This window comes from Parasteatoda tepidariorum, chromosome 4, assembly GCF_982258835.1.
Source record: "Parasteatoda tepidariorum strain Cologne lab strain chromosome 4, Ptep-v5.0, whole genome shotgun sequence".
Classification (NCBI taxonomy): Eukaryota; Metazoa; Arthropoda; class Arachnida; order Araneae; family Theridiidae; genus Parasteatoda; species Parasteatoda tepidariorum.
In genome coordinates this window covers 106,830,744-106,841,761 of record NC_141758.1, presented here as the reverse complement: position 1 = coordinate 106,841,761, position 11,018 = coordinate 106,830,744, and the positions used below count along the sequence as shown (strand labels likewise).

The 11,018-nt window shown below is 32.5% G+C and overlaps 1 protein-coding gene across 1 annotated transcript in view; it reads right to left on the bottom strand.

Annotated features, from left to right (window-relative positions):
- Nucleotides 1–8,494: 8,494 nt before the first annotated feature.
- Nucleotides 8,495–11,018, bottom strand: part of LOC107453228 (neither inactivation nor afterpotential protein G) — a 38,346-nt gene continuing 35,822 nt past the window's right edge. Inside the window, exons 11-12 of the mRNA XM_087161882.1 lie at nucleotides 10,687–10,909; nucleotides 8,495–9,463 (exon numbers count right to left, since the gene is read on the bottom strand). Of these exons, the coding sequence (XP_087018008.1) occupies nucleotides 9,337–9,463; nucleotides 10,687–10,909 (350 nt within the window). The 3' untranslated portion in view covers nucleotides 8,495–9,336. The remainder of the gene's footprint in view (nucleotides 9,464–10,686; nucleotides 10,910–11,018) is intronic.

Sequence of the window (11,018 nt, the reverse complement as noted above, 5' to 3'; positions counted from 1 at the left end):
AAAAAATTTGTGTGAGACCACTTGCGGCTACTTGTTTTTGTTTAATTAGCGAAATTTTATGTGTTTAGGTATTGTCCTTTTATATCTTTGAGCTCTACTTCCTTATTTAGTAATCCCGCAGTGGCCTGATCGTAAAGACACGGCTCCCAGTAAACCACCAAAGTCAATCATCATTGGCTGCGGTCAGTAGGCGGGTGGGTGACCACTTTGATCAGCTTGCGTAAGGATCGAGGATGCACGGTATCGCTCCTCGTAAAACTGTTCTACTGTAAAGTGCTAAACTTCGCTCTCAGTTCGTCAGCCTACCAAAGCAGGGGAGCCATCCCCTCTGCAGAGGATCAAAATTACGAAGGCACGTCTTCGGATGATCCTCAGGGATGCTTTATCAGACCGTCGCCAATTGCCCATTGTGCAGCTCTAGTGCGACGTAAATAAAATACCTACCTACCTTCTGATAATGCTGAGAAAAATTCCGCCAAACGTTGTGAATGTTTGTTGTTTGCCGTAAGCTAGATATATCTTTGGGCTGTACTTACTTATTTAGTAATTTCTGATCGCAAGATATATCACTTTGTATCAAGCACATATACACGTACGGATGAATAAATAATTGGGGTCTTTATTGCAACAAAATAGTATCAATCTGCTAAACATTTCGAAGTGTGAAGGCGTTCGATTCCCCTCTGGGTATATAGGTCATGAACTCTGGATATATAAATATATATATATATATATATATATATATATATATATATATATATATATATATATATATATATATATATATATATATATATATATATATAATTTTTTTAATCTGATGTCTAGTGCCTTATCCCTTAATGGCAAATAATCGAGAACACAGGCATGCATTTATTTATTGCCATATGCTTGCTTGTATGCTCTTTAGGAGACCGGAATAGCTTGGATGGTAGGGAGTTGGACCCATGTCCGAGGGGTCATGAGTTCGGTGAGGGGTTCATGAATGTTTTCTCCGGATTATCCTCAGAGATGTTTCCCACACCGTCGCCAGTAGCCCATTGTACAACTGAAGTGCAATGTAAATAAATGTACCTGTATACTCTTCAGGAAGTACGACTTATAGGCTTTTGTCGATTTGTTGAGAAGATAGTTCAAGTAAGAGACAGACATCACAAGGTGCATCCAGGATTGTCTCGGAATTCGAACCCGCTGCGCCCACGCTGTGGAGGGCTTGCCGGAATGGCGAGACTACTCAGCCAGGGCTGCCCCCTCTCAAACTCATAGAATAATTAGGGTGTCCGAGAATCAAAAAACTAAATCAGTAACAGAAAAAGTCCTGGGTTCCTTCTACGAGAATCAGTGAATAACATCAGCGTTTTGAAAACAGAGAAATTTTAAATCGAGATTAAAAACAACAACAACAGCAATGGTGGTCTGAAATAAAGTTACCAGTCGAAAAGTTTATCATTTAGCAAGGGAATACCACAAAAGCCTTTAACTTAAGAACTAGACATGGTCTTATATTTTGCCGTGATAAAAACGTTAACATCTGGATTTTACTACTAATCGAAACTTCATTCAGAAAAGGTAAGCAAGTACTTTATTTACGTCGCACTAGGGCTGCACAATGGGCTATTAGCTGGCCTCATTAAAAACTCAAAATTCTGGAAATTATAACAACTATGCTTACTTATGTTTGACACTTATGTTTAAATAAGTATTTTTAAAAAAAAATTAAACTACTTTATTGCTTGGGTAGTAAATATTCAGAGTTTTCGTTGTTCGCGTAACACAAATATTCAGAAAGCAGATTTATTTAAATTAACATATTAACCAAATGATACAGTAATAAAATCAAAATTTAATAATAATGCTTTTCTTTGCCTCGCATTCAGATTTTGTCTCCGAAATTGTTTTTTCTTCTTAGTTGCTGCTGCTGCTCTTTTACCTTTTTCTTCCTCGCTTTCTCTCTTTCTCTGTTTTTTGTAGATACTTAAGGGGGTTTTCATTAATTTCTTTCCGAGATCCTTCATAATCATTTTGTGCTATTCCCCTTCCGGAAAAAGAAATTTATAAATTGAATAAATGTGGCTCTAAAAGTCTGAAAATACATATATAAGAAATTGGAAATAATTATTATTAAAATGATTTAAAATTTTGAATCTTAAAGAAATTTATTGTGTTAAATTTTGCTTAATTTCAAATTCAGAATCTACAATTTTATGCTAACTTTATAAATATGTGAATATAAGAGTTTCTATGATTTTCCCATTTTTTATTTAAGTAAAAAGAGAAAAAATCTGCCCCATATATTATACTTATTTAAAAAAAAAATGAAAATTGCTATAAAATAATGCAATTTTACGTGTATATTTAATTGCTAATTTTTTTTCCTTATTTCTAAAGATTTCAATCTTTTTAGTATATATTTATACAGAGACTTAACACAAAGACAGGCACGAAGCCATAAACAAACTAAATTATGCGTTGAAGTTGCCAGGTACACAAAACAAAAATTGCTTACAATAAAATACATAAACAAATAATAAATCTAAGTACAGTAAAAGAAGTAGACGAGCAAGAATTATATTTCAACTAATTGGATGTGTGATACAGCTCTATATTTAATTAACTTCCCGTTAATTAACATTCTAACTTATGTAAAGAAACTTAGCTCACCTATAATACGCCATTTTGCTGATAAAGAATAGCTGGCGCTGACGTCATAGGTCACATGTGTGGGTATGAGAGGTCTTCTTCTTGAAGTGCAAGTATTCAATTCAAAGCATCTTAATAAACTATTTTTGAATAAAAAGTATCAAAACTATAACTCTCGGTTGCAGATTTGACGATAGTTAGAAATACATTAATTATGTGCTTACTTTTTGAAATGAAGATTAGAGTATACTTTTGTGTGGACAGAATATATATATATATATATATATATATATATATATATATATATATATATATATATATATATATATATATATATATATATATATATATATATATATATATATATATATATATATATATATATATATATATATATATATATATATATATATATATATATATATATATATATATATATATATATATATATATGTTGTTGTTGTTAATTTACGTCGCACTAGAGCTGCACAATGGGCTATTGGCGACGGTCTGGGAAACATCCCGAAGGATGATCCGAAGACATGCCATCGCAATTTTGATCCTCTGCAGAGGGGATGGCACCCCCGCTTCGGTAGCCCGACGACCTGCACGCGACGTCGAGCACTTTACGGTAGCACAGTTTAACGAGGACCAATACCGCACACCCTCGGTCCCTACGCAGACTGATCCAAGTGATCACACACCCGCACACTGACCGTAGCCAGTGATGCTTGACTTCGGTGATCTTATATATATATATATATATATATATATATATATATATATATATATATATATATATATATATATATATATATATATATATATATATATATATATATATATATATATTTGCAGAATTATTTGTTCAGCTAAACCAGACCATGAATACGATAACCATGATAACGATTTTTAGTGCAGTTTTTCACACTGATATAGTGCCACTTAATAAATTAAAATAATCAAGTTAATGATAAAAAATGTTTTTCATTTAAATAAGGAATAGTTTTATAAAAAAATCGTACACCTAAAATGCAAAATTTCAAGGAAGGAAATTTCACTTAAGGAAGTTAAAATTTCCATCCTCATGTACAGTTTTTGTGGCATTTCTGAGGAGTGTACAGAGCGCGACAAAACACAACTCACTCTGAATAACTTGTGAACTAATGATTTGATTTTTACGTACTGGACTCAATGTTATTGGTTCGAGGAGGTGACCTTTGCTAAATAATTAGTGGAGACGATATTTTGAATTCAGAAATCAGACCCCAAAACATACTTTATATCTGAATAAAGATACCTGTTTTGAACGAATTTCGATTTCTAATCGTAAAAACGAAGAATTAGGGAGTAAGAATTTAGAAACGAAGGATTAAGCAGTAAAGCCTAAATGTAAACAGTTTTGTAATTAAGGAAAGGGGCGGATTTTCATTAAAATTAATTGAAGATTCCCTTTAGAGTGACTCATAAATAAAATATTGGAATCCCATTAGCTAACAATTCTACAAAACTGCTTCGGTGAAAGACTGAGATTACAAAATAATGTGATTATAGAGATTACACGCTGTAAGTCGACTGAAAAAATTATGAAGAACATCAGAGTTTTTTTGGGGACACCATACAAACACAATCCACCATACTTTGACCAAATGAAACAGTTTTTTCGTCTTATCTTTTCTATTTTCCAGTTACTATTATTATTATTATTATTCTTTTCTATATTCACTCCAGATTTTTGTAATTAACGAAAATTACTGATTACAGTCCCTGGAGAAATTATTAGACGCCACTATAAGATTCTACTGTAAAAACAGCGTGATTTCATCCAGGCAGGTTTTGTTTGCAAAAGCAACAGAAAAGGATTCACCCACTGTAAGTGTTTCTGAAAATTCAAATGACGTCATAACAAATTCCAGATCAAAAGCAGTGTTGGCAAAACCGTGTCTTAACCGCTTCCGTGACTATCCCGAGTTAACTCGGGTATATTGCAATTATTTATCATCCCGAGAAAACTCGGGCTCAGCAGAATTTGTCAGTACATTTTGTTCCATCACAATTTTACTCGGTCGGAAGCAAAAACATAATCTGCTGTGATTGGAAGAATGCCAAGTTTTATTTCGGAGTTTTGATGTCACGTGTTTTGTGTGATTGTATATAATACGATGGTTGCTGAATTTACGTAGCAATAAGAGTTAAAAAAAAAATGGCGTATTCCTTCACTGTCGTTTGAAATGTATCACTTTGTGTTATCCCTTGTTTTAAGAACTATCCTACGAAGACTAATATTTAAATTTTATCATTTGCCCTAGATAACCCGGTATAGTAAACTGAATTTAAATTAAATGATTCTTATACATAAAAAAAATCAAATCTCAGCTTAGAACTTGTGCATTATGTTTTGTTTTAGTACCTTCTATCTATTAATAAAATAAAATAATATGTTGATTTTTTTTTCAAAATTATTGGTAAGGGAAGTTGTTGTTGACGTATGCCTGATTAGGCAGACGCGGTGCGATTGTTCTTGTCTTCCAGTGGCGCCATCTATGGCCAAGAATTCGACTTCGCCCACACCATACGGCACACCCATTTATAGGGCGGACCCATTCATTCATCCACAGATCGTAATTTTGACCGGAATCAGAGAATGATCGATCTCCAATTCAGTACCCTCGGAGGTTTTGATTTGTTATGGGAACATGGAGGACTTATGAGACTTGACAGATATAACGTGCATCAGTCGCTTTACTACACGAGGAGTCTTTGGCCGGCGGGGTTCCAACCCACGAACTCTCGGACATGGGCCCAGCTCCCTACCGACCAGGCTATCCCTGCCTTGGTAAGGAAAGTGGTTTATATGATAGAAAAATTCGACCAATAAAAGTAAAATTGAGATTTCTATAACCATAGGTTGGATTGTTGTTGTTGTTAATTTACGTCGTACTAGAGCTGCACAATGGGCTATTGGCGACGGTCTGGGAAACATCCCGGAGGAACCATAGGTGGGAAAGAGAGAGTGTGTGTGTGTGTATTATTTGAATTCGCTACTCGTTTTATATATTACAATTTGAGTTTTGTTTTTCTTGAATCTTTATTTCTTATTTTTGCTTGATTGTTTTATTTTGCATTATTTATTTTTATTTTAAATTTTTTGCTTTGGCTGTACTAGTACAATATTAGAAAGCACTGTTTTTTCGGTTATGATCGTGTGAGCTGATGAAGAAATTATATCTTTTCGTTATTTCATTTTACTTCCCTATTTTCTTTTAAATTTTATAACTTTAAAATTTATAAATAATATATTTTTTTTAATTTTACAATTTTTAAATTTGAAAATATTTTTTTCAAAAAGTTTTTTTAATGATTTGTTTTTCCTTAAAAAAATCTTTATACCTTTTTCCTTGTTTTCTCTATTTTTTTTTTTCTTATTTTATGAGTTCTATGTACTTGAAGCTTATGCGCAGTAAATAAAACTTCGAAATCGAGAAAAGTACTCACGTTTTTCAAAATTCTATAACTTCATCAAAAAAAATCGAATCGATTTGAAATTTTGAGGGCATACATAGAACTGTTCAAATAACTATTTTCTATTAACAGAAAGTACAAAAAATATGTTTTGCAAGTTTGGCAAGTGTTCAAACTTAACTTTTTTCACCATAAAAACAATCCGTGATGAAAAGCTGGATTCAGTTCGCAAAAAACAAAGTATTGCAATTTGATCATATGTAACTAACAGTAAAGGGTTCACTTTAGAACATATCAAATTTTCATGCCATTTGAATGATTTTTCGCAGTTCTATGAACATTTGAATTTAGACCTTTTCTTTGCAGATTTCAAAATTCTCGCAAACTTTTGACCGGTAGTGTATATATATATATATATATATATATATATATATATATATATATATATATATATATATATATATATATATATATATATATATATATATATATATATATATATATATATATATAGTTCAAAATGTAGATCAAACATGGAAAAATTAAGGAACAATGAAAAAAGGGAAAAATAAAATTAATAATAAAAATAATAATAAAAAAATCAGGAAAAAAAATTCCGAAAAAAGAAGAAGAAAAATAATGCAAATTAATAAAAATCCCGAAAATGCTAATATGTATAAGACTAATATTAAACCTTTTTCATTTGCCCGAAATAACTCGGGATAGTATACTGATTTCAAATTAAAGATTTCTCACACATTAAAAATTTCAAATTTCAACTTAAAACTTGTGTATTATGTTTTATTTTATTTCCTTGTATTTATTCATGAAATTAAAAAGAATATATTATTTTTTTGCATTGTTTTTTCTAAATAACTGGCAAAGGAAGTGGTTAATGATTATCTGTGTTTTACGCAATGCTGTTCTGAATTATTCCAGACTTTTAAGCAACCTTTCACAAATAACATTTTATTAAAACAATTTTTATCCCTTCATTTTTTTTCAATATCACATATTAAATTTGCTGTTGACATTTCTTTTAATGTAAAAACTTCTTTCTCAATTCCGTTTCACTTTAAAGATCCCTCTTTTCATCATCTTTCTTCCTTCATCTTTAATGAACACAGTGGGAAAGAATGCAGTGAAAATACAATAGAACAGGGATGGCGAACCAATGGCACGCGTGCCATTTATGGCACCCGACAAAATATTTTGGGCACGCCACCGATCACATTTGTTATTACACTATGAAGCATATGTAACAATTAAATTAAAATTCACAAAAAACACGCAAAATAATAAACAATTATTAATGAAAAAAATTAACAATTAATGCTAAAAAGGCAATTAATAACCATAAAAAACAAGCTAACAATAAATAACTAACAAAAAAAAATAAACCGTCCTGCTTAAACTAACATCTTACAACCTAATATAAGTTATTTGTCATCTAATCTGCAACAACAGAAGTCACACTGATGTTACTTTAAGTTGAATTACGCGTATAACTGAGACATTGCAAAATATTTTTTTTCTCAATGTAATTAAAGAGTTTTGAGTTGATAGTATTTAGTATTATTATTTTCCCAATAATCACGAAGGCAAAATTATTTGACGGCACGTCTATGACCTCATTAAACAATTTTTTGGAAAAAATGGCACGTTGTATAAAGGTTCTCCACCCCTGCAATAGAACATCTTACAGGTCTCAACATCATCAGTAAAAAAAAATGTTTTAACTTAAAATTTTGGTTTGATAAAGTATTTACATATTAGAACACAGAATATACAAAGATAATTTAAGATTGCAATAATTTTCCAACAAAGAACTAGCTTTTTCAAAAAATAAAAAAAGTTATTTTTTAAAAATCAGGGTTTTAGCTAGGAAAAACAAACTTTCTTTGTAACTGTTAAAAAAGTAAGATAATTTTTTTTAAAATTCCTACTTAGATCAACAAACTTACTTTTATTAAATACAGTTACTTAATAGTTACTTTTTATTAAATAATTGCAACTTTTTCATCCATATAAATCTAAAATTGATTAATTACATTTAATGAATGAATTAATATTTTTAAAAAAAACTGTCATAACATCAAATGAAGAAGACCACTAGATCAAATGAAGAAGACCACTAGAAGACCACCATCAAATGTAATCCACTAGAAGTTTAAAAAAATGTATTTGATCTTGAATGGATGAAAGAAAAGTACTTTATGAACCATTGAAAATTTGAACAGGATGAAGAAAAAAATAATAAAATGAACCTTTGCATTACACTCTTTAAATGCTGCACTACATGTTTTTCCTCTTTAAAAATCACTTTGAATGAATGTTTGTAGAGTGTATTAGTGAAACACAACCTGATTATGAATAGAAATGGATACAGAAACACATTAAAAAAATTTTAATGCATACAAAAAATCATTACATAATAGCAAGAGTCGTTTCTTGTCAACTTAATTGGGAGATCGCACCAAATGAACACATTTATGATACAGAAATCAGTTTAAAAAAATTCGAATTATACAGTGCCTTGCCAATTTGTTAGACGCACTATAAGATTCTATGTAAATTCTATAATATCAGGTGATACCATACAGCTTTATCGTATTTATGCGACTGAAACCGGTTTGCACCTGTTTATGTTCGTGTATCAATTGGTTAAATGAGACAATATATAATGTAAATTAGACGATATATTATATAAACATAGAATATATATTATATCAGGTATTACATTAGTATATGATAATAATTACACCAAATTATTAGACGCACTGTAGTGTTTTAATAATTGCATGCTTTTGCACGAGTTTCTATGCAATACTTTTATATTTACACATGCATGCAATGGGTTTTTATAGAGGAGATTTTTTTAACACTTCCTATTTGTATTTATTTTCAACGCATTGCATTACAATGTTAACCAATTAATACACGAACATAAACAAGTGCAAACCGCTTTCAGCAGCGTAAAAACAATAAATCTGTATATAGTATCACGTGATAATTAAGATTTGACATAGAATTTTACAGCTCGTCTAATAATATGGCCAGTGACTCTAACAAATTGCGAAATATAGGGATGCTTTCTTTTAATTACGTTTAAATTCAGATGCATTTTTTTTTTCTAATAAATAATCACAAATTATTTTATTTGAACTTAGTGAAATCATGATTAGAAAAAGTTAAAATGCGAGAAGAATTAATTCAGTTAGAGTAACAAAAATATCAATTGTGGACGATGAAATCGATGGCTCTCTCGGCAATCATAGTGACAGCAGCGTTAGGGTTTCCCGAAATGTGACGAGGGAGCACTGAAGCATCCACTACCCTCAAGTTCTCTACATTGTGAACCCTGAAAAGGAAATGAACAAAAAAGGTTAATATTTAGGAAATCATAAGTGAGGAAGCTGTTGGATTGCTAGACAGAAAGGAGTTGAAAAACGTTAATTTGGAAACGCTTTACATCAAGTACATCACCCAGAATAGATAGGTCGGTACTTTATTAGAGCTGCCCAATGGGTTATTGGTGACGGTCAGGGAAACATCCCTGAGGAAGATCCGAAGACACGCCACCGCAATTTTGATCCGTTACAGAGGAAATGTTTCCTCTGCTTCGGTAGCCCGACGACCTACGAGCGAAGTCGAGCACTTTACGGTAGAACAGTTCAACGAGGACCGATACTGCAGGCTGATCAAAGTGGTCAACCACCCATTTACTGACCGTAACCAGTGAAGTCTGACTTCGGTGTCTCAACGATCAGTCCACTGTAGGACGTGCTTGTAATGCAATCTCAATAGTCTCGATAGATTACTTTTAAGAGGCGACCAATAAAACACAATAACTAACCAATTACAAATTAGCGACCAATGAAAATCAGTTGAAAAAGATTTAGCATGGAAGGATCTTCTCTATGACGATCTCACTCAGGTCCCAGTAGAACAACGAAGTCAAGCATCACTAGCTGCTGTCAGTAAGCGGGCGGGTGACCACTTTGATTAGCCTCCTTAGGGAACGAGAGTGCACCTCATTAAACTATTCTATCGTTTAGCGGTCGACTTCGAGGGCAGGTCGTTGAACTACCAAAGCAGGAGAACCATCCCCTCTGCAGAGGATGTCTTCAGATCATCCTCAGGGATATATCCCAGATCATTGCTGCTCTAGTGCGACGTAAATAAAGTACCTACCTATAGTTTGTCTAAAATAAGAACTCTCCCAGACATTCGTCTGGACCTGTGGCGGTGTCTATGGTAACGAGGTGTGACTATTTCAAGTAAGGATGCGGAGTCACTGTTTTGGAGTTGTTTGGGCACGAGTCGACGAAAGAAAGGGAATCTCTTTCTTCGGTCTATTGTGTTAGCCCTAGAGCGAAGCTACCCTCCCTAAAATGCGCCATTCTTGTTTCCATAGCACCAGACGGCCTCAGACTTTGTGACGGGAGCAGTTCTTAGCTTAGACAAACTATACCTATACTCGAAATCTTTCTTACTTATTTTTAAGAGGAGGTTTATTAGTGAGGTTACGGCCAGTTGTCTGTGTTTTCACATAACAAATTTCATTTATAAGAGGTATATTACCTTAATGTGGAGTCTACTACAGACATGGAGTGATCTCCCATAGCACATGTCCCCACTGGATGGTATGCTGTTATGGCGGATATTCTGATCCAGCACTCTAAGTAACCCTCATCGTCAAGGCTCTGTTTGTACTCTGAACAAGAATGGTAACCAGGAAGATGAAGTCTGGATCCTAAATCTCGCAAGGGTTTCGTCGAACCAAGTTTAGCCGCCATTTTGATTGCTGCAAAATATTTGATTTTTTTTGACAAGGGTGTAAGATTTTATGTGTACGTATTTTTTGCAAAACAATTTATACGCAAGCTACTTGTGTCATTTTATTACCACCGTTG